General features: G+C 50.3%; 1 protein-coding gene across 1 annotated transcript in view; it reads left to right on the top strand.

Annotated features, from left to right (window-relative positions):
* The window catches only part of EPS8L2 (EPS8 signaling adaptor L2), a 59572-nt gene extending 39586 nt beyond the window's left edge, over positions 1-19986 (top strand). Inside the window, exons 5-21 of the mRNA XM_061450932.1 lie at positions 1425-1586; positions 2462-2611; positions 2737-2816; positions 3210-3349; positions 4612-4691; positions 5133-5259; positions 5609-5697; positions 6360-6434; positions 7114-7262; positions 7433-7559; positions 8390-8505; positions 12118-12229; positions 13393-13500; positions 14911-15052; positions 18112-18295; positions 19276-19408; positions 19708-19986. Of these exons, the coding sequence (XP_061306916.1) occupies positions 1425-1586; positions 2462-2611; positions 2737-2816; positions 3210-3349; positions 4612-4691; positions 5133-5259; positions 5609-5697; positions 6360-6434; positions 7114-7262; positions 7433-7559; positions 8390-8505; positions 12118-12229; positions 13393-13500; positions 14911-15052; positions 18112-18295; positions 19276-19408; positions 19708-19779 (2046 nt within the window). The 3' untranslated portion in view covers positions 19780-19986. The remainder of the gene's footprint in view (positions 1-1424; positions 1587-2461; positions 2612-2736; positions 2817-3209; positions 3350-4611; positions 4692-5132; positions 5260-5608; positions 5698-6359; positions 6435-7113; positions 7263-7432; positions 7560-8389; positions 8506-12117; positions 12230-13392; positions 13501-14910; positions 15053-18111; positions 18296-19275; positions 19409-19707) is intronic.
* The last annotated feature ends 3184 nt before the right edge of the window (positions 19987-23170 follow it).

Below are 23170 nucleotides of genomic sequence, written 5' to 3'. Positions count from 1 at the left end.
AGGGAGAAAAGTTTTACAAGAGGCATTTTACACCCTTTGAAGTCCTCTGTAAGTTGAATAGTGGATGCAATCATTGCCCCTTCTGACAAGAGCCACTATAGCTGAAGATCCATGTGGATGAAAAGGGAGGTTAAGGGGATAAGTCAAAGATTCTCATTCCACCAGTATTTGAAGGAAATGGAAAAGAGGAAATACTCCGAGTTACTCAAGTAGCTTTCGCCTGCATAAAGCCTAACAGTAAACCCCAAAGGAATTTATGTAGCCTGTAAACCTGCCTTTAAGATAATAGACGAGATAAGAATGGCTGTCACCAGGTATAAACCAATTCCCTGCACTGCTCAGAAAGCAGAGGGTTTGTCGCCTCTGCACAGATAGTGTTGACTTTGTGAATACCTTCCCATGCACTGTTTTACCATCACACTAACACACCTGAGCATGTTTCTCAGGCCTGATTGCATGGCTAATCTCAGCCTTCAGCTCACACACCTGCCAGGAGTGTTATTTGGCCAGTGCCTCACCCAGTACCTTTGCTTTATGAACACAGGATTGGGTTTTAACGCTCTGCAGTGTTTATCCTCTATCTCCGCTCTTTCCAGTCCTTGGGAATTGGTTACCACCGTTCCTATCCACTCAATTCCCACCATCACATGAACCATCACGTTTAAGGAGCCCTTTCTGCCTGTCATGGTTACCAGGGCTTGAAACCTGAGCCTTTCCCTCTGCATCCACCTTGTCTGGAGCCAACTGCAACCGATTATCTTCCCTTCCCCTGCTGTCACCATGGCCCGGCTGTGCCCTGTGTCACACAGGGACCACTGCAGAGTCAGAGAGACTTCCAGCTTCCCTTGCCTCAGGTTCCCTCTGCTGGCAGATGGGCCTTCCCCCCATGCACAGAGAGCAGCATGCCCTGCGCTGGCTGCTCATCAGAGGGGAGGGAAATAAACAGCCTGGATTTCTGGGGTGGCCTTCACGCACCACTGGGATGCCACACGCTTCCTTCTGCAGCTGCCTCCCTGCCCAGCATTCCCCTCGCATGGAATGCAGCTGCTTTGAGCTTGGCAAGTGGAGCTTAACTCCCATATTGAAGCTTCCAAGTCAGCGTGAGACAAGCCAGGAACTAACTCCTGTGTATAAGGCACCCCGCACTGCTGGATGGGGGCCAGAGGTGCTGAAGGGACATACAGGGAGATAAATATGGGTGGTGAAACTCATGGTGCTGCGTTACAACACCCAGATCTTTCACCACTGTGGCCAGGTGCTAACCACCAAAACATACACATTCTGCTGCAACTCTCTCCTCCCTGTGCGCCAGGGAGCAGACAAAGAGGAGTTCAAGCCTTTAGAGATGGTTTCACGTTGATTCACACACACTACCAAGTGTTTTGACGTGTTTTTCCCTCCTTCCCCCCCCCCCCCGACTCCAGCACTTGGCCACCTTCATCATGGACAAGAGCGAGTCCATCGTGACGGTGGATGATGCCATCCGGAAACTCATCCTGCTCAACTCCAAAGAGAAGATCTGGACACAGGAGATGCTGCTGCAAGTGAATGACAAGTCCATCCGGCTCCTGGACTGCGAGTCACAGGTACCAGAGCTCCTCACAGAACAACATGTGGGGTACAGCCCATTCCCTCCCCATCCTGCCTGGGAGGGACATTTGCAAGGAGCCCAAATGAGGGTGAATCCCTACTGGAATCCGCTCCTGAGTGAACAGGGGCTGGCTCCAATTCAAAGGGCAGGCAGGTGTGAGGTGGTTTACTCACAGCTCCAGAGTGCAGATAGTCCACATGCAAGACACCGTCAGGCTTTCTGTGGGAGTGATGCACTGGCAGGTCCAGAGGGACCCTCATAAGGCATAAGCAGAGAGGGAAGGACAAAATACTACTTGTATTAAAACAACACACAGGATTACCTGCCCAAGAGCAGTGCCCTGTTTTGACAGGCAATACACATACACCTGCGTAGGACACCTAATCCAAAGGGAAAGAGCATCCAGATGATGGATGCCCTGATTTGAGCAATGAGAAACTAAAGAATCTAAGCTCAAGGTCATCCAAGGACACAGTGGGAGGGTGCACCCCTCACACAAAGCATCTCTCCTCCCAGTGCACTGCTGGGATGCATGATGACTGTACTGGTGCAGGCAGAGCGCAGCAGTAAGATGATGGTGAGCAGCAAAACTAAAGTTCTCAAAGTCTCAGACTGGGCCCCATATGGAGAACTTGGAGAACAAGAGCTCACCTCTGCCATCCACCTCTCTCCTATTGCACAGTCCCAAGCCACTGGCCCTCTGCACTCCTTCACATGTATCTCTGAAGAGCCCAACAAGCCACAGTGGAGAAGCACAAGCTCTGCCAGGTCTCCCTCCTCAAACAGGAACCCTAGGAGCTCACACATGGGACCATTCCCCATCAGTTCAGTGCCTCCCCATTGCCTGACCCCTTCCTCTTCCTCTTGCAGGAGGAGCTGGAGGACTTTCCCCTGCCCACGGTCCAGCACTGCCAGACGGTGCTGAACCAGATGCGTTACTCCTCCATCCTCCTCCTGGTGTGCCAGGATTCCGAGCAGCACAAACCTGACATCCACTTCTTCAACTGCGACGAGGTGGAGGTGAGCAGAGCCCCCACTGCTGGGGTGAAACAGAGAACAAACTGTGCTCTTCCTCCTGCACCCACTTAAAGCCTTCAAACCCTTCCAAAGCAAAGCCCCTAAACCATCCCTGTTTTGTCTTTGAGGCGGAGATGGTGCATGAGGACATTGAAAGTGCCCTGGCAGACCACAAGCATGGGAAGAAGATACGGCCACAGACACTCAAGTGAGTACTGTGGGATACTTCAACCTGGCAGATCAAGCGGTTTCCAAGTTTTCCTGACTTTGACAAGAACTCAAGGAAGTTCCTTCCTATTCTTCTTAGGCAGAAGCTCTTCCCTGTGAGGGTGCTGAGGCGCTGGCACAGGGTGCCCAGAGAAGCTGTGGCTGCCCCATCCCTGGCAGTGTTCAAGGCCAGGTTGGACACAGGGGCTTGGAGCAAGCTGCTCCAGTGGAAGGGGTCCCTGCTCGTGGCAGGGGTTGGAGCTGGAGGAGCTTTAGGGTCCCATCACAAACCAGGCTGGGGTTCTGTGATACAACTGGGATTAAACAAGCCCATTTTCAGAAGCCTCAGAGCCAGGAGGAGCACTGACAGGGTGGTTCCGTGTTCCCTTTGCAGAGCAAACCAGGAGAAGATCAGGCAGAGGCAATCCATCCTCCCACCACCACAGGGGCCGGCTCCTATCCCGATCCAGCACGACGTGCGAGGCTCAGCGATGAACAGGAACCGGGTGGCACCCCCTTCCCAGCACGATCCAGGTACTGGGAGCACTCGGCAAGTGGTGGGATTCCCAACCCTCCCGAAATGGCCTGTGGTCACCCTGTCCTGCTGGAGCACAGGGAAGCCCGGTGGGGTTTCACTGTGTTACAACAGACACATACCAGAGGCACAACATGTTGCTTCTCTGCTGTGCTTTATAAATGCCTAAAAAAAATCAGCAAACACTGGTACTCACTAGGCTCACAGGAGGCATCTTCTGCTCGACCACAGCTCAATAAATCAAAGCTCCTTTAAATTCCCTGTAACAACGGTACTTGGGATACTGAAATTCCCAAAATAGCTGAAAGCCCCTTGGAAAACTGAGCCATCAAGTTTGGACCAGGCACCAGTGATCTTAAAAAGGCCTAATCAGAAAGGCAAATTCCTGCCTCTGCTGACTTGGCAGGAGCCAAGATTTCACTCTCAAATAAAGCAGTGTGTATGAATCTCAGTGTGGAACTGCAGATCTGGACTCATCTCCAGCATGTGCTGATCTAAATCTTATTCCAAAAGCATCCTGACTTCAGCCTCTTGGAGCTGGCTTGATAAAACCTCTATTTCCCTTCCAAGAAAGAAGTCTTTGATAAAAGTTTAGACTGATTAAATGGTGAGCAAACTGTAACCTCTCATCACTGCCCACTGCACCACCTTCTCTTAGGATCAGTTTCTAGGTCTAAGGAGCACACATAACCAGGATACCATATAAAACTCCAGACACCAGCTAAGGAAAGGAATCACTCATTAGGACAGGATCTGAAGCCAAGCACATGCTCAGGCCTCCCAAACAGCCTATTGCAGGGCCAGTTTTGTATAATGAACATAACATAGAGCTGCCCCATCCCTGGCAGTGTTCAAGGCCAGGTTGGACAGAGCTTGGAGCAAGCTGCTCTAGGGGAAGGTATCCCTGGCCAGGGCAGGGATTGGAACTGGATGAGCTTTAAGGTCCTTTCCAACCCAAACCATTCGGATTCTGTTATTGCTTCTCCTTTGAAACACACCTTATTGCTTCCCCTACACCACTTGTCAAAACTGTTCACCTCATCTGAAAGATGACATACAGTTTTATGTGGTCCTTTGCCAGAACTGCCTCCCCACGTCTCCCACTCCATATCCCACTGTCCCAACACCTCCTGCCCCGGCCCTTTCAAACCCTGTTATACTGAGCTGACACATTCGTGTCACAAGAGGCTGCCCCTGTATTTAATGGAGCCCATTTTCAAACTCGGAGTAAATCCATTTTCTCTCCCTGCCTTCTCTGCAGACTATGAGCGACGAGGCTCCGGCGGCCACGACCACGAGGAGTCCCGAGCCATCCTAGCACAGAAGATTGAGAAGGAAACGGTGGGTAACAAGAAGGGCAAGTGGTCAGCAGGGAGAAGAGAGGAGGGAAGCAAAGGGCTCTTCCACGAACAGATACTTAATGCATAGTCATTGCCAAACTGCCATCTACTGTGCATGAAGATAAGGTGACCAAAGGCAAAGCTCCATCACTGGCTCGGTTACAGTTCCCTTTGACCCGAGGCAGCTCTGCTGATTTCAGCTCTGCTCCTCCCCAGCCCACAGCCTGGTCTTGGGGTTGTTTTCCAGCCATCCATTAGCAGGGGTCACTTGTCACATTGATAAGCACAGCACGAGGCACAGCTTTGTGTTTGGGAAGTGATGAATTCAGCTTAATTCCATGCCTGGATTCCCTGCTCCCGCGCATTCCTGCGGGAAGTGAGGCAGGAGCAGGGCAGCACACTCAGGGATTCACTTTGCTTTGTTGCATTTGTGTCCTCACAGCAAATCCTGAACTGCACTCTGGATGACATTGAGGTGTTTGTCGCCAGGCTTCAGAAGGCTGCAGAGGCATTCAGGCAGCTCAACCAGAGGAAGAAAGGGAAGAAGAACAAGAAGAAAGGGCCAGCAGGTACATGCAGCAGCTGGGAAAAACAGGGAGCACAGGGGCATGGATGAACAGCCTGGCAGTGTTCAAGGCCAGGTTGGACACAGCGGCTTGGAGCAAGCTGCTCCAGCGGAAGGGGTCCCTGCCCATGGCAGGGGGCTGGAACTGGAGGAGCTTTAAGGTCTCACAGAGCACACAGAGCCTGGGGAAGCCTCCAGCACACAGAAATACTTCTCACTTTCCCTGAACCCTTGACTTACAGGAGTTCTTGTCTCAGCACCCATTACTGCCATGTCTTCTGCATGCCAGCAACGTGAATCCTTCCTGAACAGGGATGCTCTAATGACAGTGTCCTGTCTCCCTTCTCATGCAGAGGGTGTGCTGACTCTTCGAGCAAGACCCCCAAGTGAGGCAGAGTTCATCGACTGCTTCCAGAAAACCAAACTGGCTTTTAACCTCTTGGTAAGACACAGAAGGTGTTTTCATCCCATGCAGTGACAGGGCTTTCCCCCATAGATCAGGTAACAAGCATTTAGAGTGAAAATTGAACTAAAAACGCTATGAAGGGACAAAGGTGTGAATTCCAGACCCTTCAGAATCCAGAACACACCTTGTGCAGGGTTCTGAGGCCAAGTTGTGAAACTGAAACTAGAAACATAACGTCCAGGATGGGACTGAGCAGGCCTGGATCCCTTCACAGACACAGCCCTGCCTCAAAGCATTTGGGAAGCTGTGAGTGTTCAAGGCCAGGCTGGACACAGGGGCTTGGAGCAAGCTGCTCTAGTGGAAGGGGTCCCTGCCCATGGTAGGGAGTTGGGACTGGATGAGCTTTAAGCTCCTTTCAAGCCAAACCAGGACTGGGGTTCTATAAAATAGCTCCAAAAGGACTGATTTTAACACAGTAGGTACCTCACCCCTTCCAAGCTTTAGCACTCTTACAACTAAAACAGGATGATTCCCACTCCTCACTCACTCTTCTGCCCTGCTTTCAGGTGCACTGTTTGAAGTTCCTTTACTTCTCAGGCTGTTATTGACTATAGCAAACAGCAGCAATCCCTCCACGTGACAGAAAAGAGAAGGCAAAAGCAGGTTGGAGTTAATCTGGGTTTCCTTCCCCTTTCCAGGCCAAGCTGAGGAAGCACATCCAGAACCCCAGCGCCTCAGAGCTGGTGCACTTCCTATTTGGGCCACTGGAACTGGTAAACCTCATTCATTGGTTTCACTGGGGACTTGCTTTGTATGGACAATTCCTGCCCCAGAGGGTGCTCAGGCATTGGAACAGGCTGCCCAGAGCAGTGCTGGAGTCACTGGCCCTGCAAGTGCTCACACACCGTGGAGACGAGGCCTCAATGCCGTGGGTTAGTGGCTTCCTTGGCAGTGCTGGGAACGGTTGGACCCGATGAGCTTAAAGGGCTTTTCCAACCTGGTTGATTCTCTGATTCCCAAGACAACTGAGCTGATCTAGGGATCAGCTGCTGCCAAGGACTCAGGCCACCCCTCAGCATGAAGACTTGTCCTCTGGCTTTCATTTTATACCTTGGGGAACATAGGAACTATCTACCATTTGCTTAAAGTCAAGCACTCTCAGTGCAGTGTGAGGACAACAAGGGGACGCTGAGGGAATGCAGTGTCTCTTTCAGGTGACAGCAAACCAGTAACTTAGCCCATCTGTGTTGTGAAACCTCCCCCTTACAGATGAAGGCAAAGAGGAGAAGTCTAGTGTGAATTAGCCTGGTCCTTTGGAGCGGGCAGACACAGAGACTTCAAAGCATCAGAGCCACTCATTCTTGTGTCTAAGATTCCTGTTCCTGTGTGTGTGTGTCCTGCTTTGCTATATTGAACGTTTCCTACCAAACCTCTCCTGTTTGTGTGATCCAGATCGTCAGCAGCTGTGGGGGCCCCGACCTCGCCAGGTCTGTCGTCAGCCCACTTCTTTCCAAAGACGCCACAGATTTCCTCCGAGGACACCTCACACCAAAGGAGATAAACCTCTGGGACTCCCTGGGGGAGACATGGACCAGATCCAGGTGAGGACAGAGCTGCTGCCCCACCAGGGTCCCCAGGAGAAAGGCAGGGGTAGTGCTTGACGTTACAGCCATGCCAAGGGGTCGGGGATGCCCCGATGCCGCCAGTGCTCCTCCCTGAGGTGCTTTTGGAGACATGGATCTCACCAGCTATTCCCTGCTTCGTGTCCTAGAGCCGAATGGCCGCGGGAAGCGAACATTCCCACCTACATCCCCAAATTCCGCAACGGCTGGGAACCACCCGTGGAAATCTTCCGTGGAGCTCCCTGGGAAATAGACATCGGACACTTGCAAGAGGAGGTTGGTCTCATGCCCCATGGTCGTCTTCCCTTCTCTCTGCCTCCCCCTTTGTCAGAGCGAGAGGGAGGGAATGACAAATAGGTGAGGCACTGGAATGGGCTGCCCAGGGAAGCTGTGAATGCCCCATCCCTGGTGGTTTTCAAGGCCAGGGCCTTGGGTGCCATGGTTTAGTGGGAGGTGTCCGTGCCCATGGCAGGGGGGTTGGAACTGGATGAGCTTAAGGTCCTTTCCAACCCTATTCTATGATTCTATAGCTGGGATCTGGTTACTCCAGTTAAATAAGAAAGAAATAAGGCCAGAAAAGGGCAGCAATGATCAGCTTCTCCTCCTGATGACAGAAAATAAGATACTACACCATAGTATCGCCCAATACCTAAAGAGGACCTACACTATATCCAGAGAGGGGCTTTGGACCAGGGCCTGTAGGGACAGGCCAAGGGGAATGGCCCAAGGGGAGACTGAGCTGAGCTCTTAGGCAGAAGCTCTTCCCTGGGAGGGTGCTGAGGCGCTGGCACAGGGTGCCCAGAGAAGCTGTGGCTGCCCCATCCCTGGCAGTGTTCAAGGCCAGGTTGGACACAGGGGCTTGGAGCAAGCTGCTCCAGTGGCAGGGGTTGGAACTGGGTGAGCTTGAAGGTCCTTTCCAACTCAACCCATTCTAGGATTCTATGTTAACTGAGCCCCACACATACAAGTTTGCCTGAAGAACATTTCTTTGGTGTTCACCTCATCATGACCACAAGCTTGCAGGCCACGATTCATCTATTGCTCTCCTTTTCTCTGATACATCTTTCCCCTCTCTGGTAACACTGGCTCCATTTTTGCCTTCCCAGCTCTCATCAGCCAATGGATATCCTTACCGGAACTCCTCTCTCAAGCGTGGCCAGAGCACTGAGCAGAGCCAGGCTGTGGATGCCTTCAAGCAGAATGTAACTCAGCATGTAAACAGGTACTGTACCAGTACCACCCAGCTCCCACCTGCAACCTCATAAACACACGCCACAACCTATCCCAGCACCAGGATGCTTTGGCTGTGGTGGGTAAAACCCTGCCATTATTAATGCAGGCTTGATAACCAGATCAGGGAACTCAAAGGTTGTGTGTGACCCAGTTAATCAGCAGTAGGCCTACTGGTGGGAAATGAATTACATGTGATTTCCAGCACAAGAGGTGAAGATAGACCTCAGTCAATCAGTAGGTCTTGTTTCATAGCATCAGTCCAAAGTGATATTAAGGATCATGTGCTAAAGACACTGTCCTTCTGTTCTCCATGCCTTAAGAGGAGTTAGCATCCATTCATCCAACCATCCCAAAGCCACAACAGCTTGCAGAGAAGGAACCTGCTCATAGGAAGAATCTGTACTAAGGCACATGAGAGCTTTCGAACGTTCAGAAGTGCAGCCTGACCTGCATGAAAAACATTTCAGCTGAGGAAGCACCACTTTGGTTCTCTGGAGGCAGCAGCTCCTTCTTTTGCTTTGAGACACAGCCAAAGGGAAGCTGAATGAAGCATGAGTGTTTCCAGTCTCGCCCACCTCTCCATCAGGAGACTGGCAGGATGCTGGTTTCAGACAACTCTTTTTAATGGGATAAAGCCAGAAAATGGGTAAAACCCCTTCTGCTTTCTTCAGGAGTCTTGGGAAGTTCAGTTCCCAACCCAGAACCAACCAGGCCACCCCTTTGCCTCAAGCCTTTTCCCAGTGAAAACACTCTTCCTTTATAATCTAAGCAAATACTCTGCCCTACTGCCAGTTTTCCATTACCAGTTACTCAGTGGTATAAAATCTGCATAAAACCAAAGCTTTTGGTTCAGAGCTTTAAGGGTTTCACTTATTTACATGAGCTCAAGCCCTTGAGATTTCACAAGATCCGAGTTTCAACCAACTCTTCCCAAACTGAATCCTTTGCCATACTCCACTGCACAGTGATTTGACATGAAGTTATCAGCTTCAGCTCCTCAAAGACTGGCAGGGCAGACCCAGCAAAGCCCTCAGCCATGAGCTTTCCTATAGCCAGCCCTAAACTAGGAGAAAACCTTCAAGCCAGACTGGTTTTCGTGGGTTTATGTCTAATCCAAAAGATTTATAAGCTCAACTACTACAAACTGGCAGCAAAATACCTTAAATTCAACTATCTCAGCAAAATAACTTCTTCTCATTCACCCCATCAAAAGTCCTGGTGGGATCATAAAACAGTAAAGACACAGCATTGAGTAGGGAAAGAATGATAAGAAATTCTCCTCTCCAATTCCATGTTTCTCAGGGAGGTTATGGAAAATAAAGAGAACTTAGTTTACATGAGAACATCACCTGCCAGAGGGGAGGCTGAGATGAGCTCTTAGGCAGAAGCTCTTCCCTGGGAGGGTGCTGAGGCGCTGGCACAGGGTGCCCAGAGAAGCTGTGGCTGCCCCATCCCTGGCAGTGCTCAAGGGCAGGTTGGACACAGGGGCTTGGAGCAAGCTGCTCCAGTGGAAGGGGTCCCTGCCTGTGGTAGGGGTTGGAGCTGGAGGAGCTTTAAGGTCCCTTCCAACCCAAACGGCTCTGTGGCTTTATGATTTAAGCCTGTCTTTAGTGTTAGTCTCAGCACTATAAATAGTAGTTTGAGTCCCAAATACGACTTACCAAGGTGACCATCTCCCTGAGACACCACCCAGTCTAACTACATTGTGGGCTTGTGGAGGAGTAGATGAGGATCTCTCCTGGGGTAGGTGGTGTAGCTTTCTACCTGCTTTCCAGACTGACACACCAAGAGCTCCTTATGGATAGCATTTAAGGAAGAAACCATCAAAGTGAAAGGCACTGAAGCAGATGCTACAGTTGAGAACGTGCTTTGACTCCTCCTTCAGCCCAGAGCAAACCTCAGCCAGGTGTGTCCAGATGTTTGCCACAATCACAGCTGGGAGAGACACATTTCCTGCTCTACTCATGCTTCTTTCAGAGTGAACTGAGGTAGTTTGCCAACCCAGAGCCCCTGTATTACCAATAATAGCCATGCATCAGTACATAATACCTGTTTACACCAGGGATTTTAGCTGCAGTGTCATGAAAGCCCCAAGCAACATTACAACCATCAGCAAAGGTCACTTGTGCAAAAATCCAGGTGCCTGCAAAGTACACAGTAGCTTCAAAGTCCTCATAACTCACCCCTGGAATCCTACAGCAGATGGAATTCCAGCCTCCCCCTCCCCACCTTCAGGTTAAGGCCCCCACTCCCATTCCTGACTGATGGATTCAGCCTGCCTGAAAAGCTGCTCCTCCACTGCAGACTCACACCTTATGTATTGCACACGGCTGTAACCAGACCAAGAGCTGTTCCAAATCAAACTACAGCAATGTTTTCAACCTTATTCACACCACCAAAAGCCACCTAATGAAGACAGTAAAATGAACTGGAAGCATGATGGGCTTGCTTTTCACAGTCAGGTTTTATGGGTCCCTCAGAAACAGTCCAGAGTTTCCACAGCTCATGGATTTAAAATCAGTGACCCCAGAAAACCACCAGGTTAAACCCCACAGCACTGCCTCCATTGAGTTACACATAACACAAACCAGAGGAGAATCCACAGGGAGCACAGCACCCAGGGGCCTCCTGCAGCAGGTGGTGACTATGCAGACTGCAAACCAGAAGCAGAAAGCTCCATAGAAGGGGCATTAAAATAGCTCCTCCCTGCTCCTTACACAAGGCAAGGGAGATTTTCCACACTGCAAACCTTTCTGGGATTATAAAGCTGAAGAAGGAAAAGGTGAGATCTGCAATTTTTCCTAAACCAGGCAAAGCCCATGGGGATAAAAGAAACCAGTTCAGTTTGGCTCAAAGGGAACCTTTCATTCCACTTTTCCACCAGTTTTTCCAGTCCCCCATATTTATTTTGTCTCTCCCCACATGAAAAGCCAGGTCAGTGTTGAAAGCCACATATGCTTGTGTCAGGAATTCCCAAGCAGCATATTCAGACACATTCCTCTTCCCCACCCCAGAATGAATCTTAGAATGGAAACATTCAAACTCACTTTTCCTTGGAAGCTGCAGATTCTGTGTCAGTAGCTCAGTGGTGCCTGATGAAAACCACAGATTTCCAGTCAGTTCTGCCTGTATTTATTCCCAACACTACTTCCCCCAGCACTGGGGCTTGTTTCTCCCCTCTCTGGCATACGGAGCAGTTGTTTCCACTTAGGATGGGAGAGTTTCCCACTTGACTGCGCTCAGGAGGTGCAATCAGAACATGTTGTTTGTGTTTTCCCAGTCTCCCCAGTCCTTGGGAGGCAGCAGCAGACAGGAGAAGGCTTTTCTTCCACCCTGAAAGCAGCAGCCTCATAGTTCCCTTTAATAAGGCCACTAACCAACAGCCCTACAGCTTCTTGTGTGTTTGTTCCCAAACATGGGATGTTTCACTAAAACAAGGGAGGAAAATCATCCTCAGGATAGAGGAGAAAGGGGCATTGCCCCCTTCTAACACAAGCACAGCTGACAGTACCTGCCCTGCACAATCATCACTCCACCAGTGCACCACTGCTGCAGGGATCAGGTGGCTGTGCATTCAACCTCCATGTTTTCCCTCCTGCAGGAATTTTGAGGCACAGGGAATGGCTCCACCAAAGAGATATGCCAAAATCCGCTACGATTTCACCGCACGAAATGCCAACGAACTCTCAGTGCTGAAGGATGAAATCCTGGAGGTATGCCAATGGGCTGAGGAGAACTGTGCCCTCATCCCCTTGCCGGGAACAGGGACAGACCTCGAGATCCTGGCAGGTCCCAGCTCGTGTTTCCTTGGTGTTTCTGAGCAGTAACGTGAAGTTTGGCCAGGTCTAAGCTTTACCTCTGAGCTGGAGCAGGCTGGCTGAGCACTGGGTCATTGCTAAGCTGTGAAACACGTCAGTCACAGGAGGAAGGAAAACAAGTCACTGTAGTATGATCCTCACCCACCTTCTGGTTCATTATTACCACTCTGCCCTCCCCCAGGAATTCTTTTCTATGAAAACATCCTTTTTCATAACCTTTCTCTTATCCCAACGCTGCTGGCAGCTGGAGAATGTAGGGGGTGACTTGGTCTACACACCAACTGTACCATCTCTGACTTGAGACAAAGACTTCTATTCAAACCTCTGTTCAAAAAATGGATAGAATGAGGAACTGCCAGCAAAGCTCGTCCGTTCTGAGAAGGTTACTTGATAAAATACATTAAAAATCATCCTGGAGCCAGGCTGAGAGAGCTGGGCTGGGGCAGCCTGGACAAGAGAAGGCTCCTGAAGGGGAGACCTGAGAGCAGCTCCAGTGCCTAAAGGGGCTGCAGGGAACCGGGAGAGGGGCTTGGGACAAGGGCCTGGAGGGACAGGCCAAGGGGAATGGCTTGAACCTGCCCGAGGGGAGACTGAGCTGAGCTCTTAGGTAGAAGCTCTTCCCTGGGAGGGTGCTGAGGCGCTGGCACAGGGTGCCCAGAGAAGCTGTGGCTGCCCCATCCCTGGCAGTGCTCAAGGCCAGGTTGGACACAGGGGCTTGGAGCAAGCTGCTCCAGTGGCAGGTGTTGGAGTTGGAACTGGGTGAGCTTCCAACCCAAACCAGGCTGGGATTCTATGAACAATGAGTTCTTGAGCCCCCCAGTCCCTTTCCCCCCACCCCAGCGATGCTCTCCTGTTCATCATCAGGGTAAGTTCTGATGCTTTTCAGGAAAGGCTTCAATCCTGAACTACACGAGTGCAATACCCATTTGCCAGCTCCTGGCCTCAGTGATGTTACTCTGCCAGCTTCACGTTAGTGTCCTTTATTCCCACTTTGTGCCTTTTCTGTACGCAGGAATGTGATGTCCTCACTAACCAGTTTACTCTTCCCCCTCTCCCAGGTGTTGGAGGACAACAAGCAGTGGTGGAAGCTGCTCAACCGGAGCGGGCAGGCTGGATACGTCCCTTACAACATCCTGGATGTGGTGAAACTGGACGAGCTTGAACAGGTCTGTGCTCAGGTGGTGTTTAACTGGTACCCAGCTGCACACCACAACCAGCCTCTGAGATAACCTTGTAATTAGACCTCCCTGGAGTTCTTAGGATGCTGTGCACAGGGTGGGATGAACCCTCACACGCAGATGAACCAGAATGCTGGAGATTCCTGAGTCTCCTGTGATAAAGCTCTCACATTTTGCCACCATTGCCTCCCCAAAATCAGGGCTTTCCTTCCCACCCATGCAGCAGCCTCATGCTTTCCTCCTGCTCCCAGATGTTAAGCACTGGCAGGCAGGGTCATGGGACAGGGGAGGGCTGAGCCCTGTGCTACAGAAGCAGCCTGCTATAAAGGATGACCCTGAAGGAAAGGGACAACCACCCCAACCTAGCACCATGGCTTGCACCCCAACAGGAGATGTCTCACACTGAAGTGTCATCAAACAGCTGCTGGATACAGGGGCTTCTGAGAGTTCCACCTTTGGCCAGTGCCTTCCTCCCAAACCCATGTCCTTCTCAGTCTATGGTTTACCCCCTCCCCTGCTGTAAGAAGCCTGCTGCTCTCGGGGCTGGGCTGTGAACATGATGAAAGACCATAAACAGCCATAAAGGCTAATTTTGCCATGAAAATGCTGAAAATTTTATTGGGAGTTGAATTAAAGACAGACAATTCCCTCATCCAGCTCAGTTCAGCAGCAGGAACAAGTTACTGGAGTGGAGGCAGATGGAAATACCATCTGTATGAGTATTAAGTGAATATTGCTCTCAAGCACCTTGCATTGCAAAAATGAGCTGGAGAGCTCAAAATGCCCCAAGGAAACATGGAATTGCTTCCCCTCTTTGGTATTTCCCAGCTTGGCCAAAGCATAAGGTGCAGCAGCAGGCCTGTGGGTAAAAGCTCTGTTAGTTCAACCAAAGTGTCAAGAAACTCTTTCCAGACTGCTCCAGGCACTTGGCAGTGGTGTCTCTTCACATCAGTCACCAGAGCAGTGATGCTTTAGCTTCACATGGGCTTTCTGCTTGGTTTCATATGAAAATCCTTTGCTTCCCATGCTCTCCATCCCCAAGGAAGCCCTGTGAGCAGCGATTTCTGCACAGCAAAAAGGCCGAAGGGCCGAGTTGCACGTGTGAGCATAGCCATCTACAGCACAGTAAGCCAGCAGAGAATAGCGTGACAAGTGTGACGCGTTTCCTGGGGGTGCAGATGCCTTCTCACAGCCTTTGGGTTCTGTGAGACCCCAGAAATGAACTTCTTTCATGCAGCTCCACCTGAGTCCCAGCAGCCTCAGCTGAGCAGCACAAGGAGAGCACAGTGATTTATCCCTCTATTTGTTGTTGTGGGTGGGATGCAAAAAGTTCAAGAAAATGAAAAATGGCCATAAAAGAGCTTACACATCCTTTTTTTCCCCCTTGTTATCACCCAGTCCAACCAGAGGTACAAAGGAGACCTGAGCCCCAGAGGATATGGACCATCCAGCCCAACTCACAAGCTGCCTGCCAGCTACGCTGGGGATAAATGGGGAAGTGAAATGTTATCCCGTAACTCTCCCCAGGACGCCAAAGAACGTATGTAACAGCTTCAGGCTGAAACGGGGGGGTTAGGGTGGATCTAAGGCAGAAGCTCTTCCCTGGGAGGGTGCTGAGGCGCTGGCACAGGGTGCCCAGAGAAGCTGTGGCTGCCCCATCCCTGGCAGTGTTCAAGGCCAGGTTGGACACAGGGGCTTGGAGCAAGCTGCTCCAGTGGAAGGGGTCCCTGCCCGTGGCAGGGGTTGGAATGGGATGAGCATCAAGATAAACCAGTCTGGGATTCTGTGTGTCCCTCTCCACGCTCCCAGCATCAGGCACCTTCCACATGTCACACAGCAGCCTCAGGCAGCCAGAGAACGTGGCACTGTGGCTTTGCATTTTGGGGCTTAGTTGAAAAGTCTCTGTGAGCACATGCTTTTGGTTTTGCTCACTCTCAGTCCCAGTGGTTTTCTTTCTTTCTTTGCTTTTACCATAGTCTGGTCACTATTTTTGGTCACTGTGAATGTGTAACCAGACCTACCCAAGTGTGTTCCCTCTCAAAAGGCTCTGCACAAGGAGTGCCTGCAGCTTTTAGTGATAAGCATTAGGCCAGCAGTGGTTTTGGAGGAGATTCCAGGTTGTACAACAGCCAACAGAGCAGTCCTGAGGCCTCACAGGCCCTCAGGCAGCCTGGGACAAGCACCTTAACCCTCCTTCCAGCTTGGCCTTCCTCCTGCTAGGGAGAGTTGACTTTCCTACCAGTGTGGCTGAACAAACACACACATAGAATCATAGAATAGGGTTGGAAAGGACCTTAAGATCATCCAGGTCATCCCTTTCTCTGGATTCCTTTGCTCCTGTCACACGTAGCACCCGCCTGGCCTGTTCCTTCATGTGGTCCCTCTGAACCCCTGGCAGCAGCTCTGCCACGTCCCACATTCACATCACTCCCTACACCCATAGCAAGCTGTTTCCACAAGGCCACAATCAGGATTCATTCCTTGTTCAGCTGCTGTGGACTCCTCTAAGTCAAAGCCATTCTGGGATGATGGAAAGCCCCACAACACGAGCATCACAGACACGTGCCTATTAATAACACCGAGTTATTCTCCACAGTCTTTAGGAGTTCCATGGAAAAAGTGACACTGCCTGAGCGTGCTGCTCACTCCCAGCTCATGCTTCCTGCTGCTTCTATTTAGCTGTCCAGCAAAAGCTGGAGCTCTGAGGAATGGAATCAGTGAATTCCTTATTACAAGTAGCAGAAGACTGAAAAGTAGAAGGAGCAGGGCTCAAACCCAGCATCCAAATTGTAGGTACTCACAGAGTTGGCCTTCCACATCAGGCAACAGTGAAGGGCAACAGGAAGAAAACATATGGCTACCAAGGGGCAGGAAAAATGGGAACCTTGTTCCCAGAACCAGGCTGTGGGGCCTCATTGACCTCTGCTGTCTCATGGGGCTCTTCCCCCTCCTGCTGCTAAGTTTGCAGGGCAGTTTCCTTATTTCAATAGCCTGAAGGGAACAAAGTAACTCACAAAGAGGAAGATGACAAACTAAAGCAAAACCACAACAGCAACACCGGGCAGCAGGGAATGGGACCCTCTCCTTTATCACCACTTCACAGCACCAGCAGGAGCAAAGACACCATCAGATCAGGTTTTCACCCTTGAGCAAACTTCTGCTGGTTGGTGTGGTGGGTTTATGTCTTTTGAATGAGGTGAAGAACAGGAGAAGTTAGCAACAGGAGAAACAAGGTCAGCCCCAATATAAATCTGTATATATATAAAATATACAATTATATATACAAAAGATACAATTTATATACATATAAAATCTACAAGAAACCTGGAGAGGGGCTTTGGACAAGGGCCTGGAGGGACAGGCCAAGGGGAATGGCTTGAACCTGCCCGAGGGGAGACTGAGATGAGCTCTTAGGCAGAAGCTCTTCCCTGGGAGGGTGCTGAGGCGCTGGCACAGGGTGCCCAGAGAAGCTGTGGCTGCCCCATCCCTGGCAGTGCTCAAGGCCAGGTTGGACACAGGGGCTTGGAGCAAGCTGCTGCAGTGGAAGGGATCCCTTCCCATGGCAGGGGTTGGAGCTGGAGGAGCTTTAAGCTCCCTTCCAACCCAAACCACTCCGGGATTCTATGAAAACAGGTGAAAATATGGGTCTTTCCCAGCACCCAGGACAGACACCAGTCACAAAACCAAAATGAATGTGTTCTTATCAAAGCATCTTCCTATTATGCTGCTAAATACAACACCCAGCAAGTGCTTTTGACCAAGAACTCTCTAGGCAGGTTGGTTGGTGGTAGAGTTCTTTTGGCTAAAAGCAAATGCCTCTGCAGATGCGAGCTCTCCTCTTGCACACCAGAGCAATCTCCACTTAGTTACGTGCTCACTAAAGACAGCTCAGAGTATGTTTGTGTGTACCTGGACAGAGAATACACCTTCCTCTAGAAATTACACAGTGATATTGATGCTGGTTAACAGCAGAACCAGGGATTTCATGTCTCCCAGGAGCAGGAGTGCTTGTTCCAAGACTCTCCAATCACCATGATGGATGTAGCTGAAGCAATGAGGCCAAAATCTCTGACAGTTGCCCTGCAAGAAAGCCTTCAGCAGCTTTTTAGGCTCAGTGATCACTGTGTGAACAATGAGCACTCGGCTGTTATTTGGTGGTTCCTCCTCTCCATCACTCGGGAGAAGAACTGCAGAAATCTAAGTCTCTCCCAAAGAGAAAGTGAGGTTCCAAAAGCTGAAGGAAGTGGAGAGCGTTGGTTTGGGAGGAAAGGGCAGATTCCCACAGGATGCTCCCTGTGGAGGCCTGCCAGCCTCCAAAGCTGTAGTGGGCTCCTTTACACATTTGCTCCTGCTGGGAATTCGAAGGTCAGAATGTCATTGCTCCACCTATTGCTCTAACAAAGCACTTAAGCCTGTTCTTTACAGCTAAAATACGAAAGTAAGCATTTTCCTTTGGTGCATCTAGAGAGTTAATAAAAATGCTGAGCCACGTTCTGTCCTTCCTCACAGTCTCTCCACAAACACACTGATTTCATAGGATTTCTGACTGAACGCTTGATTTCCTTCCCTTACTCTCTACCTGGTGCCTTGTTTCCCCAGAACTGATTCATCAAATGGATGAGCTGAACGATGAGCTGCTAAAGAAGATCACAAACAACAAAATCCAGCCTCCTCATCGGAATTTCAAGGTGGAAAAGCCGCAGCAGGTTTTTGTGCCCCTCACCTTCGAGTCCAGCACTGAAGAAGTCAAAGCTTGGCTGGAGGCAAAGTCATTCAGCAAAGAGTAAGATCCGGTTTAGTGCCCTACGAAATGCTGGTCCTTCATGTAGAAAGGAGTGGGGGAGGCAGATGGAATGTTTCAGCTGGATTAGAAGTCATTTATATTTACTTACAGAGTCTCTGTTGCAAATTAGATTTCAAGCGTATTAAATCCAGGCTATATTTAATCTATCATATCCAATTCAGAGCACAAACTTACTCCCTTTCTTCCTTCTACACTATCAAGTAAACCTTGCCTTGCAATGCAGCAAAAGACCTAACGTGCAGCTAAATGAAGGAACGGTCTTGCTTATTCCCACAGCTCACAGCCCAGCACAGCACAACATCCTGCCACTGGTGCTTGTCTGGTCCCCGTTACCCAGTTCAGAGTGTTGAGCTTAGAGAGAAAGAACTGGTGAAGTAACTCAGCACGTGGCCTGAAGTGCCAGTTCCAGGTGACTGCCTGTCCCTGGAGAAGCTGCTCTAGTGGGAAGTGTCCCTGCCCATGGCAGGGGGGTTGGAACTGGATGAGCTTTAAGGTCCCTTCCAACCCAAACCACTCTGTGATTCTAAGCTGTCCTAGAGAGGAAGAGCCAGCCCCTCCTCAGCCACCGGCACAGGACCAGAAAGCTGTGCATGGTCAAGGGTTAGGAGCTACAACCCACGCTCTGCACAGGGAGCCAAGAGGAGCTCCAGGATTGCTCCCCAACCATGCTGTGGCTGGAGTGAAATCACTGCAATGCCCGTGGGCTGGGTACACAGTGGGTGTGCCAGGGTGACATGTGGCTTCACCCACTCTTCATGGCTTGATGTCCTGTCATCCCTGCCAAGAGCTTGGGTTACCCAACAGCTGCCACCCTGGCACAGCCCCAGTGCCTCGTGTGTGATAAACTTCTGGTGTAGGAGCTGCACATCACCTGCTCCAAGCCCTTTGATCTCTGACTCCTCACCTTTGGCAAGAGGCCATGTGTAACACAACCACCATCTCACTTTGTGTCCTTCCAGGACAGTGGAACACCTTGGGATCCTCACTGGAGCCCAGCTCTTCTCCCTCAACAGGGAGGAGCTGAAGAAGGTGTGTGGTGATGAGGGCAACAGAGTCTACAGTAAAATCACCGTGGAGAAAAACCAGCTGGAGGTAAGCAGCTTTTGGGACACTTCCTGCCTGAATGGGTGCCTGTACCAGCAGTGGCAGGCACCCCACTGAGCACACATCTCATGAAACACAACTTAAAAACCCCCCAGAACCACACAACCAATAAATGCTGATAAGTTTTGTAAGCAAAAGGGGCCACATCACCCTCTTTCCACTAATGAACCTGCCCCTCTCACTGGTATCACTCACCCCTTGGAAAACAGCTCTACTCTTCCAGCATTTAAATACTATAACTACAGCCTGAAGTTCAATTCAACCTTCCTGTTCTGTTTCCATTCCAGAAGAGCAGAGGGGAGTCCGAGCTGCAGGAGATCATGAAGCGCCGCCAGGAAAGGATTGATTCTGCTAATTAAACTCTCTCTGCTTTAGTTGAGCTCTTAGTCCTAGTAGTGCAGGAAAAGGGAACGGCAGCAACGACCCCTGCTCCAGGTGAGGGACAGCAGTGCTGCGCTTAGTGTGCGACTGTCATCAAAGTGACACTTTCATGAACACTGGTGAGAAGGGTAGACAGTAAGACCATGTTCCATTGGGAAAGGTGGTTTAATATTGCATGGAGTATTTTTTTTTTATATAACTATATATTTTATACTGAAATTTTATGTGCATGCAACAGAGCAGAAGAGAATTCACACAAGTGGCTGAATGTCGGACAGTGGCTGGATTTGAGCTAGAAACACCCCTCAAAGCTTTCCTCATAGGGCTGCCCCTGCTCTAACCCCCCCTTGCTGGCATGGCTTGGGAAGAGCATGGCACACGCAGGGAATGAGCCAGCCTGAATGTGGTGTCTGGACCATAGAAATAAGTCTTTTCCCCCTCACTTTGCATTTCCTTCTCCATGGCCCTGCAGAGACTCTGTGAGAACTCGCTGTCCTCTTTCTGTGCCCCCATACCCCCTCTTGGATTAATTGCAGCAATCAGGATCTAAGACTGGCTGCTTCCTTCCTGCACCAGTTAGTACTGTCTTCAAACAGTGGCAATGGGCTTTCATTACACAATGAGCAGGATCCAAGTGATTTGAATCTGCAAATAGGTGAGCTAAGGCCCAGCAGTAGGAAGACATTAGAATTTCTTCCTAACGTCTCATCTAAACCTTCCCTCTCCATTTTCAAAGCCATTCCCCCTTGTCCTGTTCCTTCAGGCCCTTGTAAAAAGTCCCTCCCCAGGGCCTGTAGGGACAGGCCAAGGGGAATGGCTTGAACCTGCCCGAGGGGAGACTGAGATGAGCTCTTAGGCAGAAGCTCTTCCCTGTGAGGGTGCTGAGGCGCTGGCACAGGGTGCCCAGAGAAGCTGTGGCTGCCCCATCCCTGGCAGTGCTCAAGGCCAGGTTGGACACAGGGGCTTGGAGCAAGCTGCTCCAGTGGAAGGGGTCCCTGCCCAGGGCAGGGGTTGGAGCTGGATGAGCTTTAAGCTCCCTTCCAACCCAAACCATTCTATGATGAGGCAGCCTTGCAGCCCATCACCTTGGCACTGATCCTGTGCCACAGAGCTGCAGCACTGCCAAAGCCAGGCCTGAGACAAGCTGAAGAGAAGCCCCTGCTATTTGCTCCCAACCTCGTCCCCACCTTCACGTTTTCATTGCCAAGAGCAATCTGAAATGCTTCCTAAATAACTTAAGAAACAAAAGCACACTGGGAAAGGGTTTTAATACACAGTAAATGGCCACAAGAAAAAAAAACAAATTAATTTAACAGAGGCTGTTGCTCTTCACGTCCTGTTTTTGTTAATAACTATGTGCAGATGCACATTTATTTAGTGAAGTACCCCCCAATTCTTACAATCCAAAACAGGCATAAGGAAAACATCCCTTTCCGTAGAGACAAAATTAAGGGATTATGCACCAGTAATTTAATCAAAGCTTTAAAAGCTCAAACAAGCACCTATCAGATTTCCTGCCCACAGCAAGTTTGGCACAGACTGCATTGAGATCTGGAATTTACTTCCAAACCGACTTGCAGCAAAGCAAACACATCTACAGGAGCTGCTCACAGACCAGGAACACTTTGTCTTCTCCTTCATTCACACCCCTTAACTTTGGCTGAATGGGAAGTCAGGTCCAGACTCCACAAAGATGCACGTGTGCTTTCCTTCACCTGCTGTCAGTGGTCCCAGCTCCTTTAAAGCCTAAGCACATGCCTCAGCCTTTGCACATTTAACAGGAAAAGCCATGCTGCTGTGAAGCAGGGACTGGGGAACATGTGTCTCAGTCTGAGAACACTGATGCACCTCTCCGTTTTGGGTTTGTTCTTCCAAAAAGTGTATCTTTTCCTCATCTTGAAACAGGACACGGTTAGCACCAGCAGGAGGAGGGTGCAGGCAGGGAACTCACAGGGGAGGAGCATGGCTTAGTCACTGCTTCCCTGCAGCAGCTGGAATTGGCAACGGGCACTCACCTTGTCAGGGAGGGATGAAGAGGCCAATCCTCCTGAGCAGCCCTGGCTCTGGGTTCGGGGGGAGATGGGAAGCAGGTGTTGAAGCACAGGAGGCTGAATCTCTTCTAAAATGGAAACAAAACCAAATGGTGAGGTAAGGGAACACAGCACCCTTCTGGGCCTTGGGTATAAAGGAAGGGAAATCACATAGAATTAGAGCTACTTGGGATGCTGATAGAGGTGGAAAGCTGGGAGCCACGGGGGCATTTCATAACATAAATGTATCAGTAGACTTTATGCAGAAGTCACTTTTAAAATCTCCATATGACTGAGCTGTGCATCTGTTATATTTGTACTGCCTGCAGATAAAGCTATAATGTACTGTACATTAATGTAATTGAACAAAGGATAAAATGATATAACCATGCACTGTATAAGATTTATTAAAATAGCTAAGTTATACTTATAACTCTGGCTCTGTGTCTTTCTCTGGAGAACAGAAGGCTGCATGGAGACCTCAGAGCAGCTTCCAGTGTCTGAAGGGGGGCTATAGGGATGCTGGGGAGGGACTCTTCATTAGGGACTGCAGTGACAGGACAAGGGGTAACGGGTTCAAACTGAAACAGGGGAAGTTTAGGTTGGATATAAGGAGGAAATTCTTTCCTGTGAGGGTGCTGAGGCACTGGAATGGGTTGCCCAGGGAGGTTGTGAATGCTCCATCCCTGGCAGTGTTCAAGGCCAGGTTGGACAGAGCCTTGGGTGCCATGGTTTAGTGTGAGGTGTCCCTGCCCATGGCAGGGGGGTTGGAACTGGATGATCTTAAGGTCCTTTCCAACCCTAACTGTTATATGATTCTATAAAACACAAAAGCAGTTCTTAAGGACTGTTTTTTCACAGAACCCAGTCTGGTTTGTGTTGGAAGGGGCCTTAAAGCTCCTCCAGCTCCAACCCCTGCCACGGGCAGCGACCCCTTCCACTAGAGCAGCTTGCTCCAAGCCCCTGTGTCCAACCTGGCCTTGAACACTGCCAGGGATGGGGCAGCCACAGCTTCTCTGGGCACCCTGTGCCAGCGCCTCAGCACCCTCCCAGGGAAGAGCTTCTGCCTGAGAGCTCATCTCAGTCTCCCCTCTGGCAGGTTAATGTCACTGTGAGAGTGAGATACACAATGGAGTACCCGAAACTGCTTCCTTTTGTTCCTGGGGGAATGCCATTCAAAAGGAAGGGTGTTAGGGCCTTGATAACCATTCCTGTCTGAATCCAGGGGCAGGTGAAAATCCCACCTGTGGTACCAATCAAGTGCTGGGAAAGCTCCGGCTGAACCCAAAACATCCCCTCCTCACTCATCATCCTGAAGGGGAGATTCCTCACAGCTCTA

This window comes from Pezoporus flaviventris, unplaced genomic scaffold, assembly GCF_033815535.1.
Source record: "Pezoporus flaviventris isolate CSIRO_AGI_PZ_B2104156 unplaced genomic scaffold, CSIRO_AGI_Pfla_v1 ptg000012l, whole genome shotgun sequence".
Lineage (NCBI taxonomy): Eukaryota > Metazoa > Chordata > Aves > Psittaciformes > Psittacidae > Pezoporus > Pezoporus flaviventris.
This window is presented reverse-complemented; position numbering and strand designations above follow the sequence as displayed.